A 22500-nucleotide genomic window follows, 5' to 3' on the forward strand; every position below is an offset into this window, starting at 1 on the left:
CGCAAACACGAACAACTTCCGGCGTCAAGTATGACGCCGGAAATTACAAAAAAAAATTTGCGCCAAAAAAGTCTGCGCCAAGAATGACGCAATAAATTGAAGCATTTTCAGCCCCGCGAGCCTAACAGCCCACAGGGAAAAAAGTCAATTGAAACAATTTTAAGGTAAGAAAAAAATTGATTATTCATATGCATTATCCCAAATAATGAAACTGACTGTCTGAAATAAGGAATATTGATCATCCTGAATCATGGCAAATATAAGTTTAAAGACATATATTTAGAACTTTATATATAAAGTGCCCAACCATAGCTTAGAGTGTCACAAAAAATAAGACTTACTTACCCCAGGACACTCATCTACATATAGTAGATAGCCAAACCAGTACTGAAACGAGAATCAGTAGAGGTAATGGTATATAAGAGTATATCGTCGATCTGAAAAGGGAGGTAAGAGATAAATCTCTACGACCGATAACAGAGAACCTATGAAATAGATCCCGTAGAAGGAGACCATTGAATTCAAATAGGCAATACTCTCTTCACATCCCTCTGTCATTCACTGCACTCTGAAAGGAAAACCGGGCTCCAGCCTGCTGCGAAGCGCATATCAACGTAGAATCTAGCACAAACTTACTTCACCACCTCCACGGGAGGCAAAGTTTGTAAAACTGAATTGTGGGTGTGGTGAGGGGTGTATTTATAGGCATTTTGAGGTTTGGGAAACTTTGCCCCTCCTGGTAGGAATGTATATCCCATACATCACTAGCTCATGGACTCTTGCTAATTACATGAAAGAAAAACATTATTTCTGCATGGTATAAAATCTGTAAAACTATTAAAATTAATGTACATTGCTCCAGATTCTTACCCATTGTTGGGAATCCAGGATTAAAATATGCACTAAATTCTAAAATATTCAAAAATTGGAATGAGAAAGGCCTTGTATGTATGTATGTATATATATATATATATATATATATATATGCACCAACTTAAAGAAATAGATAAGTCAAAATGTAGGACTTTTCAAGATCTTAGAAATTAATTCAATCTCCCACATAAAGAATTTTTTGCTTACTTGCAGATTCGTCATTTCTTTTTAGAACTATCCAGAGAATACCCTAACAATTGGATGTGGTGCTCTTTAGAACCTATAATCAATTTATAATCAATAATATTAAAGTCAGGCTAAGAATAATTTCTATTCTGGGGTTTTGCTGTTTCTCTCGTTCAGAGAAGGATTGCCTGCTATTTCGGGGCTGGACTGTACTGTGAAGTCAGGATCAAACTGATATGCTTCAGGAAAGTTCTTCTCTGTGAAAGGCCCATGTTGAGCAAAAAGAGGCTGCTTCTTGGGTGGTAACTAGCCATAGAACAAGCTATTATGCTATTGTTCGTTTCCAGGTTGAGTGCGTCTCTCTTTTTATTTATGCTAAGAATAATTTCTATTCTATATAAGACCCTTAAAAAATTTCAAGGACAGGATAATTTTCAAAAACTTGCTAATAAATGGTATCTAATATATGAAGGGGATCCACTTGAGAGTATTCAAAAAAGCCTCATCATCTTGGAGAGAATCTCATATGAAATTATTGAACAAGATTTATATTACACCATATTTAGAAGCTAAATGGAATGGGAGGTATAACCCATCATGATGTAAATGTAGTTTCCTTGCAGCAGATGTATACAACAGTTTTTGGAGCTGCCCTAAAGTTCAGCAATTCTGGAAAAAAATTCATTGTTGGTATAATACAATAACCAAATCGGTATTTAATCTATTAGATATACATGTTTTCTTCTTAGTGGCTAGTTCGTGCGAACAGCGGAACAATATATTTTTAAATACTGTATTATTAACGGGTAGAAATTTGCTCCTAAGGAATGTGAATTAAAAAAAAAAAAACCTTGAATGAGTAAATTTAGGCAACTTTTATGTACCCAATTGATAACAGAACAATATGATACATCTATTGAATCTGAAACCCAAATCAAATTATTCCTCAACAAATGGGAAAATGTATTAATTCCTACCCCCGAGAAGTTCAAATACAACTAATTTACCCTTTTCACAGATCTGAATATCTATTTGGGGCTATTGAAAGAGGGGAATATCCTAATATATATAAAACATTGGCGGAATAGTATAGTATTTCTGAACTAGAGGGGAGAGAGAGTATTGCAGTTTTTTTTGTTTCTTTTGTCAAAATTTTAAATGTATATTTGAGTTATCTGTTTGGATACTGTAATTTTGTTACTGTTTTGCCTTTGCAATGCAGGACACATTGCTGGTTCTAAAATAAAAATATATTTAAAAAAAAAAAAAGAAAAGAGAGAGACAGGACAAAATGTGATACAGGAGGAATTGAGGGCCCTATTCTCGTGGGAACTTACAATCTAGAAGGGTATGAGGTTGGAAAACAGGAGGTGAGAACTGCATGAGTGAAAAAGAAGTTAATACAGAGTTAGGGAATATCTGTATTGAATATCTGAGATGAGGGAATATTAGGTAAGGGGAAGTAATTTATTACTGAGTTGGGTGGTAGGCTTCTCTGAACAAAAAAGTATTCAGGGAGCATTTAAAAGAATTAGAAAGATTAGGGGAAAGCCTGACAGCACAAGGAAGAGTGTTCCAGAGGGTAGGTGCTACACGACAGGGGTCCTGCAGTCTAGCATGGGAAGAGGTTATAGTCGAAGATGCAAGGAGCAGGTCATTGTTGGATCTCAGTGGATGGGCTGGAGTATACTTGTTGATTAGAGAGGATAGGTAGAGGGGAGAGGCGTTGGTGAGAGCTTTTATGTAAGGGTGAGGATTTTGAATTGAATTCTGCTGTGAATGGGGAGCCAGTGAAGCGACTGGCAGAGAGGTGCAGCAGATACAGAGCGACGGAAAGGTAGATTAGCCTGGCAGAGGCATTTAGGATGGATTGAAGGGGGAGAGGCAAGAAAGAGGAAGGCCAGTAAGTAGATTATTGCAGTAGTCAAGTCGGGAAATAACAAGGGAGTATATTATTTGCTTAGTGGTGTTGGTGCTCAGAAAAGGGCAAATCTTGGAAATATAGCATAAGTGAAGCGCTAACCATTTTACCTTTCAGTGTAGGATTTCTTAATAAATGTTGTAAAAGACCAAGTAAGCATTAAGTCTATCTGAGAGTCTTAACATCCTGGCTTCCCTCCCACACTTTTCCTAAAAAAAAAAAAAAAAAAAAAAAAAAAAGAAGTTTTGTGCCTTTCTCCCCATTGACTATGGTATCATCTGTTCTGCATGACCCTTAGCAGTTTTAATTAACTGCATAATCTTTCTTTGCTGGTTTCTGCATTTCTAGGTCTTCCTTTTACAGAGTCTTTATATTTCTTATACGCTATGATTCTTTTGTCTTGACTTAATGTGTGACCTCTCTGGTGAACAATACTGTACTGCTGCATGTATATCACCGGAGTGACCACTTAAAGGGTCATTTAACAACTCTTGTTTTTGTGAAAAAAACTAAATTTATGCTTACCAGATAAAGTAACGACTTCATTCATTACTGTTGGGAATATCAACACCTGGCCACCAGGAGGTGGCAAAGACACCCCTAGCCAAAGGCTATAAATATCCCTCCAACTTCCCCTATCTCCCCCAGTTAATCAGCCGAGGGAACAAGAAAAGCAAGAGAAACATTAGGGTATAGAGGGGCCAGAATAAAACAAATAACAGGGAAGCTGCCTAAAAAATATTACGGGCGGGGTCGTGGACTCTCCCTGCCAGGGAAGAAAGGAATTTATCTGGTAAGCAAAAGGCAGGGAGAGTCCACGACTTCATTCATTACTGTTGGGAACCAATACTCAAGCTCCAGAGGACACTGAATAAATAAAACCGGAGGGCAAAAAATAAATGCGGACCCTAATCTGAGGGCACCACCGCCTGCAACACTTTTCTCCCAAAAGCCGACTCCGCAGAATCAAAAACATCAAATTCATAGAATTTTGAAAAAGTATGTAAGGAGGACCAGGTAGCCGCCTTACAAATCTGATCCATAGAAGCTTCATTCTTAAAAGCCCAAGAAGAAGAAACTGCTCTAGTGGAATGAGCCATTATCCTCTCAGGAGGCTGTTGCCCAGCCTTCTCATAAGTCAAACGGATGATACTTCTATGCCAGAAAGATAATGAAGTCGCAGTGGCCTTCTGACCATTGCGCTTACCAGTGTATATCACAAACAAGGAACAGGATTGCTTGAAATCCTTAGTAGCCTGAAGACAGAATTTTAAGGCAAATTGTGGCGCAAACGTTCCTTCGAGGAAGAAGGGTTGCAAAACACAAAGAACAAGGTTGAGGCTCCAAGAAAGAGCAACAGGTTTAAACACAGGCCTGATTCTAGCCAGAGCCTGAACAAAGGACTGCACGTCAGGAATATCCGCTAATCTCTTGTGCAGTAAGACTGACAGGGCCGAGATCTGACCCTTCAGAGAACTGGCGGATAAACCCTTTTCCAAACCATCTTGGAGAAAGGATAGAATTCAGGTAACCTTCACCTTGTGCCATGGAAGACTGCATTCCTCACACCATTGAAGGTAAGTATGCCATACCTTGTGGTAAATACAGCTAGTGACCAGCTTGCAAGCCTGGATTAAAGTGTCTATCACACTTTCAGAAAAACCTCTCTTGGATAAGACTAAAGTTTCAATTTTCACTCAGTCAGTCTCAGAGAATCAAGATTTTGATGTAGGAAAAGACACTGAGTCAGAAGGTCCGCACGATAAGGTAACCTCCACAGAGGTGGAGGAGGACATCCAATAGTGACGAAAGGCAAAGAATGACTGGGGGGATAGGGGAAGTGGGAGGGATATTTATAGCCTTTGGCTGGGATGTCTTTGCCTCCTCCTGGTTTCAGATGTTGATATTCCCAACAGTAATGAATGAAGTTGTGGACTCTCCCTGCCTTTGGAAAGAAAACATAATTTATATAAGAACTTACCTGATAAATTCATTTCTTTCATATTAGCAAGAGTCCATGAGCTAGTGACGTATGGGATATACATTCCTACCAGGAGGGGCAAAGTTTCCAAAACCTCAAAATGCCTATAAATACACCCCTCACCACACCCACAAATCAGTTTAACGAATAGCCAAGAAGTGGGGTGATAAGAAAAAAGTGCGAAAGCATAAAAAATAAGGAATTGGAATAATTGTGCTTTATACAAAAAAATCATAACCACTACAAAAAAAAGGGTGGGCCTCATGGACTCTTGCTAATATGAAAGAAATGAATTTATCAGGTAAGTTCTTACATAAATTATGTTTTCTTTCATGTAATTAGCAAGAGTCCATGAGCTAGTGACGTATGGGATAATAAATACCCAAGATGTGGAACTTCCACGCAAGAGTCACTAGAGAGGGAGGGATAAAATAAAGACAGCCAATTCCGCTGAAAAAATAATCCACAACCCAAAATAAAGTTTTAATCTTATAATGAAAAAAACTGAAATTATAAGCAGAAGAATCAAACTGAAACCGCTGCCTGAAGTACTTTTCTACCAAAAACTGCTTCAGAAGAAGAAAACACATCAAAATGGTAGAATTTAGTAAAAGTATGCAAAGAAGACCAAGTGGCTGCTTTGCAAATCTGATCAACCGAAGCTTCATTCCTAAACGCCCAGGAAGTAGAAACTGACCTAGTACAATGAGCTGTAATCCTTTGAGGCGGAGTTTTACCCGACTCGACATAAGCATGATGAATCAAAGATTTTAACCAAGATGCCAAAGAAATGGCAGAGGCCTTCTGACCTTTCCTGGAACCGGAAAAGATAACAAATAGACTAGAAGTCTTTCGGAAACCTTTAGTAGCTTCAACATAATATTTCAAAGCTCTAACTACATCCAAAGAATGCAACAATCTTTCCTTAGAATTCGGACATAATGAAGGAACAACAATTTCTCTACTAATGTTAGAGTTCACAACCTTAGGTAAAAATTTAAATGAAGTTCGCAACACCGCCTTATCCTGATGAAAAATCAGAAAAGGAGATTCACAAGAAAGAGCAGATAACTCTGAAACTCTTCTAGCAGAAGAGATTGCCAAAAGGAACAGGACTTTCCAAGAAAGTAATTTAATGTCCAGAGAATGCATAGGTTCAAACGGAGGAGCTTGTAAAGCCCCCAGAACCAAATTCAAACTCCAAGGAGGAGAGATTGACTTAATGACAGGTTTGATACGAACCAAAGCCTGAACAAAACAATGAATATCAGGAAGATTAGCAATCTTTCTGTGAAACAACACAGAAAGAGCAGAAATTTGTCCTTTCAAAGAACTTGCAGATAAACCTTTATCCAGACCATCCTGAAGAAATTGTAAAATTCTAGGAATTCTAAAAGAATGCCAGGAAAAAAGATGAGAAGAGCACCAAGAGATGTAAGTCTTCCAGACTCGATAATATATCTTCCTAGATACAGTTTTACGAGCCTGTAACATAGTATTAATTACGGAGTCAGAAAAACCTCTATGACTGAGAATCAAGCGTTCAATCTCCATACCTTCAAATTTAAGGATTTGAGATCCTGATGGAAAAAAGGACCTTGCGATAGAAGGTCTGGTCTTAACGGAAGAGTCCATGGTTGACAAGTAGCCATCTGAACAAGATCCGCATACCAAAACCTGTGAGGCCATGCTGGAGCCACCAGCAGAACAAACGAACGCTCCTTTAGAATCTTGGAAATCACTCTTGGAAGAAGAACTAGAGGCGGAAAGATATAGGCAGGATGATACTTCCAAGGAAGAGACAATGCATCCACAGCTTCCGCCTGAGGATCCCGGGATCTGGACAGATACCTGGGAAGCTTCTTGTTTAGATGAGAAGCCATCAGATCTATTTCTGGAAGTCCCCAGAATTGAACAATCTGAAGAAATACCTCTGGGTGAAGAGACCATTCGCCCGGATGTAATGTTTGGCGACTGAGATAATCCGCTTCCCAATTGTCTATACCTGGGATGTGAACCGCAGAAATTAGACAGGAGCTGGATTCCGCCCATACAAGTATTCAAGATACTTCTTTCATAGCCAGAGGACTGTGAGTCCCTCCTTGATGATTGACATATGCCACGGTTGTGACATTGTCTGTCTGAAAACAAATGAACGACTCTCTCTTTAGAAGAGGCCACGACTGAAGAGCTCTGAAAATCGCACGGAGTTCCAAAATGTTGATTGGTAATCTCGCCTCCTGAGATTCCCAAACCCCCTGTGCTGTCAGAGACCCCTATACAGCTCCCCAACCTGTCAGACTTGCATCTGTTGAGATCACAGTCCAGGTTGGAGGAAAAAAAGAAGCCCCCTGAACTAAACGATGGTGGTCTGTCCACCACATCAGAGAGTGTCGTACATTCGGTTTTAAAGATATTAATTGTGATATCTTTGTATAATCCCTGCACCACTGGTTCAGCATACAGAGCTGAAGAGATCGCATTTGAAAACGAGCAAAGGGGATCGCGTCCGATGCAGCAGTCATAAGACCTAGAATTTCCATGCATAAGGCTACCGAAGGGAATGATTGAGACTGAAGGTTTCAACAAGCTGAAACCAATTTTAGACGTCTCTTGTCCGTTAACGACAGAGTCATGGACACAATCTATCTGGAAACCAAAAAACGAACTCTTTGGTAAATTGATCCTCCAACCATGTTCTTGAAGAAACGATACAAGTCGATTCGTATGAGATTCTGCTAAATGTGAAGAATGAGCAAGTACCAAGATATCGTCCAAATAAGGAAATACCACAATACCCTGTTCTCTGATTACAGATAGTAGGACACCGAGAACCTTTGAAAAAAATCCTTGGAGCTGTTGCTAGGCCAAACGGCAGAGCCACAAACTGGTAATGCTTGTCTAGGAAAGAGAATCTCAGAAACTGAAAGTGATCTGGATGAATCGGAATATGCAGATATGCATCCTGTAAATCTATTGTGGACATATAATGCCCTTGCTGAGCAAAAGGCAGAATAGTCCTTATAGTTACCATTCTGAATGTTGGTATTCTTACATAACGATTCAATATCTTTAAATCCAGTACTGGTCTGAAGGAATTCTCCTTCTTTGGCACAATGAATAGATTTGAGTAGAACCCCAGACCTTGTTCCAGAACTGGAACAGGCACAATTACTCCAGCCAACTCTAGATCTGAAACACATTTCAGAAACGCTTGAGCCTTCACTGGATTTATTGGAACGCGAGAAAGAAAAAAATCTTCTTGCAGGAGGCCTTATCTTGAAACCTATTCTGTTCCCTTGAGAAACAATGTTCTGAATCCAAAGACTGTGAATCGAATTGATCCAAATTTCTTTGAAAATCGTAATCTGCCCCCTACCAGCTGCGCTGAAATGAGGGCCGCACCTTCATGTGGACTTGGGAGCTGACTTTGGCTTTCTAAAAGGCTTGGATTTATTCCAGACTGGAGATGGTTTCCAAACTGATACCGTTCCTGTTGGGGAAGGATCAGGCTTTTGTTCCTTATTGTAACGAAAGGAACGAAAACGATTAGCAGCCCTATATTTACCTTTGGATTTTTTATCCTGTGGTAAAAAAGTTCCTTTCCCCCCAGTAACAGTTGAAATAATAGAATCCAACTGTGAACCAAACAATTTATTACCTTGGAAAGAAAGGGAAAGCAAAGTTGACTTAGAAGACATATCAGCATTCCAAGTTTTAAGCCATAAAGCTCTTCTAGCTAAAATAGCTAAAGACATATACCTGACATCAACCCTAATGATGTCAAAGATGGCATCACAAATAAAGTTATTAGCATGTTGAAGAAGATTAACAATGCTATGAGTATTATGGTCTGTCACTTGTTGTGCTAAAGCCTCCAACCAGAAAGTTGAAGCTGCAGCAACATCCGCCAAAGATATAGCAGGCCTAAGAAGATTACCTGAACATAAATAAGCTTTTCTTAGAAAGGATTCAATTTTCCTATCTAAAGGATCCTTAAAGGAAGTACTATCTGCCGTAGGAATAGTAGTACGTTTAGCAAGAGTAGAGATAGCCCCATCAACCTTAGGGATTTTGTCCCAAAACTCTAATCTGTCAGATGGCACAGGATATAATTTCTTAAACCTTTTAGAAGGAGTAAATGAATTACCCAGATTATTCCATTCCCTGGAAATTACTTCAGAAATAGCATCAGGGACGGGAAAAACCTCCGGAATAACTACAGGAGGTTTAAAAACCGTATTTAAACGTTTATATTTAGTATCAAGAGGACCAGAATCCTCTATTTCTAATGCAATTAAGACTTCTTTAAGTAAAGAACAAATAAATTCCATTTTAAATAAATATGAAGATTTATCAGTGTCAATCTCTGAAACAGAATCCTCTGAATCAGACAAATCATCATCAGAAACAGAATCAGAAAGATGTTGTTCATTTAAAAATTCATCTGGAAAATGAGAAGTTTTAAAAGACCTTTTACGTTTACTGGAAGGAGAAATAACAGACATAGCCTTCCTAATAGATTTAGAAACAAAATCTCTTATATTAACAGGAACACCCTGAGTATTAGATGTTGACTGAACAGCAACAGGTAATTGAACATTACTAAAGGAAATATTAACTGCATTAGCAAGTTTATCATGACATTCATCACAAACAACAGCCGGAGGGACAGTTACCACAAGTTTACAGCAAATACACTTAACTTTGGTAGATCCAGCATCAGGCAGCGATTTTCCAGAAGTAGCTTCTGATTCAGGGTCAATCTGAGATATCTTGCAATATGTAATAGAAAAAACAACATATAAAGCAAAATTTATCAAATTCCTTAAATGACAGTTTCAGGAATGGGAAAAAATGCCAATGAACAAGCTTCTAGCAACCAGAAGCAAATAAACAACTAGACTTAAATAATGTGGAGACAATAATGACGCCCATATTTTTTAGCGCCAAAAAAGACGCCCACATTATTTGGCGCCTAAATGCTTTGGCGCCAAAAATGACGTCACATCCAGTGACGGCGACATTTTTAGCGCGAAAAAACGTCAAAAACATGACGCAACTTCCGGCGACAAGTATGACGCCGGAAATGACAAAGAAAATTTTTGCACCAAAAAAGTCTGCGCCAAGAATGACGCAATAAAATGAAGCATTTTTAGCCCCCGCGAGCCTAACAGCCCACAGGGAAAAAAGTCAATTTTTAAGGTAAGAAAAAATGTTTCAATTCATATGCATTATCCCAATAATGAAACTGACTGTCTGAAAAAAGGAATATTGAACATCCTGAATCAAGGCAAATAAATGTTTAAACACATATATTTAGAACTTTATATAAAAGTGCCCAACCATAGCTTAGAGTGTCACAAAAAATAAGGCTTACTTACCCCAGAACACTCATCTACATGTAGTAGAAAGCCAAACCAGTACTGAAACGAGAATCAGTAGAGGTAATGGTACATAAGAGTATATCGTCGATCTGAAAAGGGAGGTAAGAGATGAATCTCTACGACCGATAATAGAGAACCTATTAAATAGATCCCGTAGAAGGGACCATTGAATTCAAATAGGCAATACTCTCTTCACATCCCTCTGACATTCACTGCACACTGAGAGGAAAACCGGGCTCCAGCCTGCTGCGAAGCGCATATCAACGTAGAATCTAGCACAAACTTACTTCACCACCTCCACGGGAGGCAAAGTTTGTAAAACTGATTTGTGGGTGTGGTGAGGGGTGTATTTATAGGCATTTTGAGGTTTGGGAAACTTTGCCCCTCCTGGCTCATGGACTCTTGCTAATTACATGAAAGAAATTGTGTTTAGTCCCACACTCCCAAGAAGCCAATACAAGTATTATGTAAATTATGGCTTCCTTCAGTGCCAGCTGACGTTTGTGAGTGCATCCAGTCATTATTTCATCCTGCATAATGTCTGCAACAGCATTGTAGGTAAATTTTAAATGAATAGCATTAGAAAAATGCAATAAGTTATGAATAGCACGGTATGATAATAATCCAAGATTATTTTAGTAGCTTTTCATACTGAACTCTTCTACAGACAAATCTGCCAGGGGTATAACTGATTATCAGACATAAACTAAAATGCTAAGCACAGACTACAAGTTTAAATCTATTTTGCAAATAGCTTGAGGTTTAATTCAGCTTATGATAGCACATGGTTTTATCACTTAATGATCATGTACCTGTGGTCTCTGAGGAAGCAAAACTCCCTTACTCCTGTATTGTCCCTGTCCAACATCTCTTCTGGCTAAATCCTTTAATCCACCAGCTTGTATTAAAGCCTCCAGCCCTGATTTAAGGGCTGCTCTTCTTTCAGGGGTGGGTGGGTCGTCTGGTGGTCTATGATCTGTTTGGGTCGATGCAGTCAGGCGATCTTGTGGTTTGTCTGGAGAATATATAATTAAAGATTATGGAAAATATCAAGTAATAATATTAAACATGGACATGTTTATGTATAAATACATTACAAAATGTAAAAATGTATCTATCTTTATGATCCTTTAAACTGCTAACAAGGTAAAAACTAGCAATGATTTATTTGTGTTTTCTGCACAAAAGCACCTGGAGACATTTTTGTAGACACCACAAATATTTAAAATTAGGAAACATGGTTAGAGGTTCAAAAAATAAATGGTTAAAGCATCCTTAAAGGACATTAAACAAAGTTATTTTCATGATTCATATATAAAGCACATGTCTGGAGCACTATATGGCAACTGTTTTGCAAGAATGTTATCCATTTGCAAGAGCACTAGATGGCAGAAATATTTCCTGCTACTGCAGTGCTTCAGACACTTACCTAGGTATCACTTCAACAAAGAATATCATGAGAACTAAGCAAACTTGATTATTTTTGGGTTTAAGCACTCACAACAAACAAAAAAATCACTTTTATTCAAATGAAACCCCTACACCTTGTGGCTAGGGGTGACAAGGTTTTTGGTGCACTTCTCTTTCTGTTTAGGGAGCCTTGTGCTGCTTCACTGTGTGTGTGGTGAGCTTCAGAGACAGCACACAACACACACACGAAACTAAAGTGACAGTCAACAGCGCTCTAAGCCACCATCACCGTTCCTTTTAAGGGGAGTCTGCGTGCTTATGTATGTAACTATATGTATGCCTGCGCATGTATAGGTTTGTGTCTCTGTGTCTGTTTGTATGCATGTAGCTATAATATTTGTGTGCACAGCGTGGCCCTCCTAAGAACACTTGGGACTTCATATTAGACCAACTGAACAACACGGTTTGCCCATCAGTATCATTGGATCTCATTAATTCTAAATTCCCTTCTGCAATGGTGCACACAAAAAGGTCCAGAACCCTTTGTTGTTGACTACTGTTACCTAAAGTGGTGGTACTCTCATATTCATGTTTATGTAATGGCAGTCAAAAATATTTTTTAAATAAAATGAATAAAGTAGAATGCAGGATTTGGATAGGCACACTTAAAAGCTATATACAGCAAGCTTTCTGAATGACTGCATCCTTCAAATTTTACATGTGTTTGTTATAGTAATCAAATAAACCTTAAGATAGCTGCAATATAACTAATAGTTACATTGTATCTATCTTAGGGTTTATTTTTATTTTACAGGCAACTTTATATTTATTTTAACTAGGTACAATAGTTATTAAATAGTTATTAACTATTTAATAACTACCTAGTTAAAATAAAGACAAATTTACCTGTAAAATAAAACCTAACCTAAGTTACAATTACACCTAACACTACACTATAATTAAATACAATTAATTACAATTAAATAAAATTATCTAAAGTACAAAAAAACACTAAATTACAGAAAAGAAAATAATAAAATAATTACAAGATTTTCAAACTAAATTACACCTAATCTAATCCCCCTAACAACTTAATAAAGCCCCCCGCCCAAATAAAAAAAGCCCTACCCTAAATTACAAATAGCCCTTAAAAGGGCCTTTTGCGGGGCATTGTCCCAAAGTAATCAGCTCTTTTACCTGTAAAAAAAAAAAAAGTACAAATCCCCCCCCAACATTAAAACCCACCACCCACACAACCAACCCTACTCTAAAACCCAACCAATCCCCCCTGAAAAAAACTAACACTAAGCCGGGCCAAAGTCCTCCACGAAGCCGGGCAGAAGTGGTCCTCCAGACAGGCAGAAGTCTTCATCGAAGCCGGCCAGAAGAGGTCCTCCAGACAGGCAGAAGTCTTCATCCAGACGGCATCTTTTATCTTCATCCATCCGGCATGGAGCGGCTCCATCTTCAAGACATACGACGCGGAGCATCCTCTACCAACGAAGTTCAACTGAAGAATGAAGGTTCCTTTAAATGACGTCATCCAAGATGGCGTCCCTTGAATTCTGATTGGCTGATAGATCCTATTGGCTGATCCAATCAGCCAATAGGATTGAGCTCGCATTCTATTGGCTGATTGGATCAGCCAATAGAATGCGAGCTCAATCCTATTGGCTGATTGGATCAGCCAATAGGATTTTTTCTACCTTAATTCCGATTGGCTGATAGAATTCTATCAGCCAATCGGAATTCAAGGGACGCCATCTTGGATGACGTCATTTAAAGGAACCTTCATTCTTCAGTTGGACTTCATTGGTAGAGGATGCTCCGCGTCGGATGTCTTGAAGATGGAGCCGCTCCGCGCCGGATGGATGAAGATAGAAGATGCCGCCTGGATGAAGACTTCTGCCCGTCTGGAGGACCTCTTCTGGCCGGCTTCGATGAAGACTTCTGCCCGGCTTCATAGAGGACTTCGGCCCGGCTGGGTGAAGACTTCTCAAGGTAGAGTGATCTTCAAGGGGTTAGTGTTAGGTTTTATTAAGGGGGGATTGGGTGGGTTTTAGAGTAGGGTTGGGTGTGTGGGTGGTGGGTTTTAATGTTGGGGGGGTATTGTACTTTTTTTTACAGGTAAAAGAGCCGATTACTTTGGGGCAATGCCCCGCAAAAGGCCCTTTTTAAAGGGCTATTTGTAATTTCGTATAGGGTAGGGGGATTAGATTCGGTGTAATTAGTTTTAAAATAATTGTAATTATTTTATTATTTTCTGTAATTTAGTGTTTGTTTTTTTCGTACTTTAGATAATTGTTTTAAATTGTATTTAATTGTAGTTAATTTAGGTAATTAATTTTAGTGTAGTGTTAGGTGTAATTGTAACTTAGGTTAGGTTTTATTTTACAGGTACATTTATCTTTATTTTAACTAGGTAGTTATTAAAAAGTTAATAACTATTTAATAACTATTGTACCTAGTTAAAATAAATACAAAGTTGCCTGTAAAATAAATCCTAAGCTAGCTACAATGTAACTATTATTTATATTGTAGCTAGCTTAGGGTCTATTTTATAGGTAAGTATTTAGTTTTAAATAGGAATAATTTAGTGAATTATAGCAATTTTCTTTAGATTTATTTCAATTATATTTAAATTAGGGGGGTTAGGGTTAGACTTAGATTTAGGGGTTAATAACTTTAATATAGTTGCGGCGACGTTGGGGGCGGCAGATTAGTTGTTAATACATTTAGGTAGGTGTCGGCGATGTTAGGGACGGCAGATTAGGGGTTAATAACAATAAACTAGTGTTTGCGATGCGGGAGGGCGATGGTTTAGGGGTTAATATATTTTTTTATAGTGGCGGCGATGTCCGGTTCGGCAGATTAGGGGTTAAACATTTGTATTTAGTGTTTGCGATGTGGGGGGGGGGCTCGGTTTAGGGATTAATAGGTAGTTTATGGGTGTTAGTGTACTTTTTAGCACTTTAGTTAAGAGTTTTATGCGTTAGCCCATAAAACTCTTAACTACTGACTTTTAAATGCAGTATCAGTCTTGACAGGAGAGGCTGTACCGCTCACTTTTGGTTAGACTCATAATACCGGCGTTATGCAAGTCCCATAGAAAATATAGGATACGCAATTGACGTAAGTGGTTTTGCGGTATTTTCGAGTCTGACCAAAAAAGTGAGCAGTACACCTGTCATTTCAAGACTCGTAATACCAGCGGGCGTTACAAAGCAGCGTTAAGACCTCTTAACGCTGCTTTTTAACCTTAACGCACAACTCGTAATCTAGCCGTGTTTCTTCTCTCACTGATATATCTAAAGAATGTTTTGTCCCCATGTTTTACCGACTGTGCCATCTTCTCTTCCGCATGAGCATTAACCTTCCTAATTAACTGCTTAGTCTTTTTTTGTTGGAGTCTCCATACATGCATATCATCATCTGATAGCATATGCTACATCTTTGGAAAACCATATTGTTTTCCTCTTTCTTTTACTTTTACAGACATGTCTAATACAGTGTGCTGTTGCATCAAAAATGGCACCCTTCAAAAATTCCCACTGTTTATTAACCCATATAATAAGAGTTTATCCTTTTAAATATAGTTGTTTAGGTATTCTCCCATGTATAATACTTGTATACACACTGTATTTTATGTTCTAAATGTAACAATGAAATTCAATTTATAAGAATACTCCCTTCTGCATTTTTATTTCAAATTTACTGAAAATTTACATTTTTTTTCCTGGAAAATAAGTTTTTTTCAAGGCTTTAAAATTTCTGGAAATGTTACATCTCTATAACTGCTTATACCTGTAATAAAGTAATGGTAAACAGATCCAGAACATTAGTGATTTTTTTAGATGGAGTTTAAAGGGATAGGAAAGTCAAAATTAAACTTGCATGAATCAGATAGAGCATGTCATTTTAAGACACTTTTAAAATCATTTCTATTTTCAAATGTGCTTTTTTCTCTTGGTATCCCTTGTGGAAAAATAATACACACATATCCTACAATAGTGGGAGCAAGCTGCTGATTGGTGCCTGCACACATTTGTCTCTTGTGATTGGCTAACTATATGACTTCATCTAGCTGCAGTAGTGTAATGTGGTTCCTTCAGCAAAGGATAAGTAAATTTATGCTTACCTGATAAATTAATTTCTTCTATGGTACGAGTCCACGGATTCATCCTTTACTTGTGGGATATTATCCTCCTGCTAACAGGAAGTGGCAAAGAGCACCACAGCAGAACTGTCTATATAGCTCCTCCCTTAGCTCCACCCCCCAGTCATTCGACCGAAGGTACAGGAAGAAAAAGGAGAAACTATAAGGTGCAGAGGTCACTGAAGTTTAAAATCAAAAAATATAATCTGTCTTAAAATGACAGGGCGGGCCGTGGACTCGTCGTACCATAGAAGAAATTAATTAATCAGGTAAGCATAAATTTACTTTTCTTCTATAAGGTACGACGAGTCCACGGATTCATCCTTTACTTGTGGGATACAATATCAAAGCTACAGGACACGGATGAACGGGAGGGACAAGACAGATGGTTAAACAGAAGGCACCACTGCTTGAAGAACTTTTCTCCCAAAAATAGCCTCCGAAGAAGCAAAAGTATCAAATTTGTAAAATGTGGAAAAGGTATGAAGCGAAGACCAAGTCGCAGCCTTACAAATCTGTTCAACAGAAGCATCATTTTTAAAAGCCCATGTGGAAGCCACCGCTCTAGTAGAGTGAGCTGTAATTCTTTCAGGAGGCTGCTGTCCAGCAGTCTCGTATACCAAACGGATGATGCTTTTCAGCCAAAAAGAAAGAGAGGTAGCCGTAGCCTTTTGACCTCTACGTCTTCCAGAATAGACAACAAACAAAGAAGATGTTTGACGGAAATCTTTGGTCGCTTGCAAGTAAAACTTCAAAGCACGAACCACGTCCAAGTTGTGCAACAGACGCTCCTTCCTAGAGGAAGGATTAGGACACAGAGAAGGAACAACAATTTCCTGATTAATATTCCTATTAGTAACAACCTTAGGAAGGAATCCAGGTTTGGTACGCAAAACCACCTTATCAGCATGGAAAACAAGATAAGGCGAGTCGCATTGCAATGCATATAGTTCAGAAACTCTTCGAGCCGAAGAGATAGCGACTAAAAACATAACTTTCCAAGATAGAAGCTTAATATCTATGGAATGTATAGGTTCAAACGGAACCCCTTGAAGAACTTTAAGAACTAAATTCAAACTCCATGGCGGAGCAACAGGTTTAAACACAGGCTTGATTCTAACTAAAGCCTGACAGAACGACTGAACTTCTGGAACATCTGCCAGGAGCTTGTGCAGTAAAATTGATAAAGCAGATATCTGTCCCATTAAGGAACTAGCTGATAGCCCCTTCTCCAATCCTTCTTGGAGAAAGGACAAAATCCTAGGAATCCTGATCTTACTCCATGAGTAGCCCTTGGATTCGCACCAATAAAGATATTTACGCCATATCTTATGATAAATTTTCCTAGTGACAGGCTTTCGAGCCTGAATCAAGGTATCTATGACTCGGAGAAACCCCGCTTGGATAAAATCAAGCGTTCAATCTCCAGGCAGTCAGCCGCAGAGAAACTAGATTTGGATGCTGGAAAGGACTTTGAATCAGAAGGTCCTGTCTCAGAGTCCATGGTGGAAGAGATGACATGTCCAACAGGTCTGCATACCAAGTCCTGCGTGGCCACGCAGGTGCTATCAAAATCACTGAAGCTCTCACCTGTTTGATTCTGGCAATCAAACGAGGAAGGAGAGGAAATGGTGGAAACACATAAGCCAGGTTGAACGACCAGGGTACTGCTAGAGCATCTATCAGTACTACCTGAGGATCTCTTGACCTGGACCCGTAACAAGGAAGTTTGGCGTTCTGACGAGACGCCATCAGATCCAATTCTGGTGTGCCCCATTGCTGAATCAATTGTGCAAACACCTCCGGATGGAGTTCCCACTCCCCCGGATGAAAAGTCTGACGACTTAGAAAATCCGCTTCCCAGTTCTCCACCCCTGGGATATAGATTGCTGATAGATGGCAAGAGTGAGTCTCTGCCCATCGAATTATTTTGGTAACCTCTATCATCGCAAGAGAACTCTTTGTTCCCCCCTGATGATTGATATATGCTACAGTCGTGATATTGACCAACTGGAATCTTATGAATCTGGCCAAAGCCAGCTGAGGCCACGCCTGAAGCGCGTTGAATATCGCTCTCAGTTCTAGAATATTGATTGGGAGGAGAGCCTCCTCCTGAGTCCACAAACCCTGTGCTTTCAGGGAATTCCAGACTGCACCCCAGCCCAACAGGCTGGCGTCCATCGTCACTATGACCCACGCTGGCCTGTGGAAACACATTCCCTGGGACAGATGATCCTGTGACAACCACCAAAGAAGAGAGTCTTTGGTCTCTTGATCCAGATTTATCTGAGGAGATAAATCTGCATAATCACCATTCCACTGATTGAGCATGAATAGTTGCAGTGGTCTGAGATGCAAGCAAGCAAACAGAACTATGTCCATTGCCGCTACCATTAGTCCGATTACCTCCATACACTGAGCCACTGACGGCCGAGGAATGGAATGAAGAGCTCGGCAGGTGGTTAAAATCTTTGATTTCCTGACCTCCGTCAGAAAAATTCTCATGTCCACCGAATCTATCAGAGTTACCAGGAATGGAACTCTTGTGAGAGGGATAAGTGAACTCTTTTTTACGTTCACCTTCCACCCGTGAGATCTTAGAAAAGCTAACACGATGTCCGTGTGAGACTTGGCTAGTTGGAAAGTCGACGCCTGAATTAAGATATCGTCCAGATAAGGCGCCACTGCTATGCCCCGCGGCCTTAGAACCGCCAGAAGGGACCCTAGAACCTTTGTGAAAATTCTGGGAGCTGTGGCCAATCCGAAGGGAAGAGCCACAAACTGGTAATGCTTGTCCAGAAAGGCGAACCTGAGGAACTGGTGATGATCTGTGTAGATACGCATCCTTTAAGTCCACGGTGGTCATATATTGACCCTCCTGGATCAATGGTAAAATAGTCTGAATGGTATCCATCTTGAAAGGTGGGACTCTGAGGAATTTGTTTAGGATCTTGAGGTCTAAATTTGGTCTGAAGGTTCCCTCTTTTTTGGGAACCACAAACAGATTGGAGTAAAACCCCTGCCCCTGTTCTGTTTCCAGAACAGGGCGGATCACTCCCATGGTATATAGGTCTTCTACAAAGCGTAAGAACGCCTCTCTTTTTGTCTGGTTTGCAGACAATTGAGAAAGATGGAATCTGCCCCTTGGAGGAGACTCTTTGAAATCTAGAAGATACCCCTGGGTTACGATTTCTAAAGCCCAGGAGTCCTGAACGTCTCTTGCCCAAGCCTGAGCGAAGAGAGAAAGTCTGCCCCCTACTAGATCCAGTCCCGGATCGGAGACTACCCCTTCATGCTGTCTTGGTGGCAGCAGCGGGCTTCTTGGCCTGTTTACTTTTGTTCCAAGTCTGGTTAGGTCTCCAGACTGACTTGTATTGAGCAAAATTCCCCTCTTGTTTTGCAGCAGGGGAAGGGGACTTTGAAGTTTCGAAAGGAACGAAAATTATTTTGTTTGGTCCTCATGTTATTTGTCTTATCCTGAGGAAGGGCATGGCCTTTCCCTCCAGTGATGTCTGAAATGATCTCTTTCAGTTCAGGCCCGAATAGGGTCTTACCTTTGAAAGGGATGGCTAAAAGCTTAGATTTTGACGACACATCAGCAGACCAGGACTTAAGCCATAACCGCTCTACGCGCTAAAATGGCAAAACCTGAATTCTTTGCCACTAATTTAGCCGGTTGAAAAGCGGCATCTGTAATGAAAGAATTAGCTAGCTTGAGAGCCCTAATTCTATCAAGAATATCATCTAATGGGGTCTCAACCTGAAGAGCCTCCTCCAGAGTCTCGAAACAAAAAGCAGCTGCAGTAGTTACAGAAACAATGCACGCTATAGGTTGGAGAAGAAAACCCTGATGAACAAATATTTTCTTTAGGAGACTGTCTAATTTTTTATCCATAGGATCTTTGAAAGCACAACTGTCATCAATAGGTATAGTTGTACCCAGGCAGCTTAGATAAAACCTCTGTGAGGGTAGTATTCATAACTGCGGCCATATCTTGCAGGGTGAAGGAATTTGACGCACTAGAAGTACTTGGCGTCGCTTAGGCGGTTGTGACACTTGGGGAGAATTAGATGGCATAACCCGATTCCCTTCTAACTGAGAATCATCCTGCGACATACTTTTAGTAGCTAAAATATGTTCTTTGCAATTTATTGACCTTTCAGTGCACGAGGGACACATTCTAAGTGGGGGTTCCACAATGGCTTCTAAACATATTGAACATTGACTTTTCTCAATGTCAGACATGTTGAACAGGCTAGTAATGACTACAAACAAGCTTGAAAACACTTTATTTAGTGAAAAAAATAATCTTTAAAAACGATACTGCGCCTTTAAGAGAAAAAAAGCACACACGTTCTGCAAAACTGCTTTAAAATGCACCAAACTTTTCAAATTTTTGATAGACTCAATTTGTGTAGATAAGTTTGCCCCACAAGAAAAATAAACATTTAACCATTTATTGTGCAAACCGGATTGATAATAAGGCCTAAATCCGGAAAAAACGCCCCCAGCACCTCGCCACAGCCCTGCTGTGGCGCCTACCTGCCCTCAGGGATTAGAAAAATGGGGTTAAAGCTTTGATTTGGCCCAAAACTTCCACAAGGGCCCTCTGGAGTTGGAGCTTGCTGCTTGCTAAGTGAATACAACTGCGCATCTGAGGCGTGAAAATAGGCCCCGCCCATCTCCCTCGATGTCTTTACAGCCTCAAAGAACCGCACCAGAGCGGTTTTAAACTAGCCATGTGGGTTCTGAGACCCAAAAAATAAGCCAAGTGTACCCTCAATAAAGTTGCCAAAAAACGTTATTGCCCAAAAAACGTTAACAGCACTCCCAGTTCACAAAACGTTTGCCCACAAACATTCAAAAACTTAGTGTCAACCATTTTTAAATTAGCCCCTTATGCAAGCTTAGTAATGCCCTTCTATAGCTCTTAGGATTACTGCTTACCCTTACCCTCATGGGGATACTGTCAGCCTTTCTGAAATACACAGTCTCTCCAGAAAAAATGACTGAACATACCTCACTGCTATATAGCATGAAAACGTTCCTCACACTGAAGTTTCTTGTACCCCTCAGCCTCTGTGGGAACTACTCTGGATCTTAGTGACAAATGCTAAGATCATCATCCTCAAGGCAGAAGTCTTCATCCATCTGCTGCCTGAGAGTAAATAGTACACACCGGTACCATTTAAAACAAAAAACTCTTGCATGAAGAAATTAAAAACTAATATTTTATCACCTCTTTCACTTTACCCTTCCTAGTACTTAGAGTAGGCAAAGAGAATGACTGGGGGGTGGAGCTAAGGGAGGAGCTATATAGACAGCTCTGCTGTGGTGCTCTTTGCCCCTTCCTGTTAGCAGGAGGATAATATCCCACAAGTAAAGGATGAATCCGTAGACTCGTCGTACCTTATAGAAGAAAACAAGATAGTGAAGCAAATTTAATAATAGACGTAAATAGAAAAATTGTTTTAAATTGTATGTACTATTTAAACCATGAAAGAAAATTTTGGGGTTTCCTGTCTCTTTAATTCATCAGTTGTAATGAAGAGCCACTGTAACTAACTTTTTAATATAGATATGAAATTCAAATACCCAGCGCTCCACTGCCCACTTCAAAAGTACATTTTTCCGTGTGCTAAAGGTTTAAATTGTTGTCCAATCAGCGATATCCCGTTTAAGGCAATTTTGTTGTAGCTAGATCGCTGACTGGACAACAATTTAGACGTTTAGCTCACAGAAAAATTAACTTTTTAACTGGGCGGCAGAGAGTGAGGTATTTGAAGTTCATATATATACTAAAAAGTAAGTTATAGTATATCTTCATTGCAACTGGTTAATTAAACTCCATCTAAAATATCACTAATATTCTGGATATGTTTTTATATAGGAGAGAGTTTAGCATCTCTTAGTTTGTTATTAAAATTTTATTTATTTGTCTTTTTAAAAGGAATTTTAAACTTTGTGTTCTGTTTAAATTGTTTTGACACAGTTTGATGTGATGTTAGGAGTCAAGTAGTGTTCTCCAACACAATCAAGTACTATACTAACCTTGAGGTTAAGCTTTATAGTTCTGTATATGTATAAAATATGTGCTATTGTATTTATGTGAGTGCAATCCACTCCTTTTTATAATGTTTTTATGATTAAAATCTACTATAAAACATTTTATAAATGCATTCATACAACTGTTTTGCCTTTGGTGTTTATGTTTGCTGCATCATATAATATACAGAAATTAAAAAACAAAACAAAAAAAAACCTCATAGATATTTAAATAGAGAACATATTACTCTACATGAGCCGCATCCATCACAGAGTTGTTTACAGTCTTTTCAACATTTTCTCGTTTTACTATAATCAGGATTAAAGTGTGGAAACATTTTAGCCACTTACAAAAGTCAGAACATTTTGCTCACAGCAATTGGAAACCATAGAAATTGGAAAGTTAGCTCTTGAATGAGAATTTTTTTTTTTTTTAACTGTTCAGGTTACAGAATATAGTACTGAGTTATGCTGCTGAAAAGGATGCCAACCTCACACTTTCTTTCAGTAACCAGTTTAGTCCATTTCATTTTTCTCATC

At 39.2% G+C, this 22500-nt stretch overlaps 1 protein-coding gene across 1 annotated transcript in view; it reads right to left on the reverse strand.

Moving 5' to 3' along the window:
• Positions 1 to 22500, reverse strand: part of KIAA0753 (KIAA0753 ortholog) — a 150631-nt gene that overhangs the window by 39103 nt on the left and 89028 nt on the right. The window contains exon 8 of the mRNA XM_053705247.1: positions 11161 to 11363. Within this exon, the coding sequence (XP_053561222.1) occupies positions 11161 to 11363 (203 nt within the window). The remainder of the gene's footprint in view (positions 1 to 11160; positions 11364 to 22500) is intronic.

Source organism: Bombina bombina, chromosome 3, assembly GCF_027579735.1.
Source record: "Bombina bombina isolate aBomBom1 chromosome 3, aBomBom1.pri, whole genome shotgun sequence".
Taxonomy (NCBI): Eukaryota; Metazoa; Chordata; class Amphibia; order Anura; family Bombinatoridae; genus Bombina; species Bombina bombina.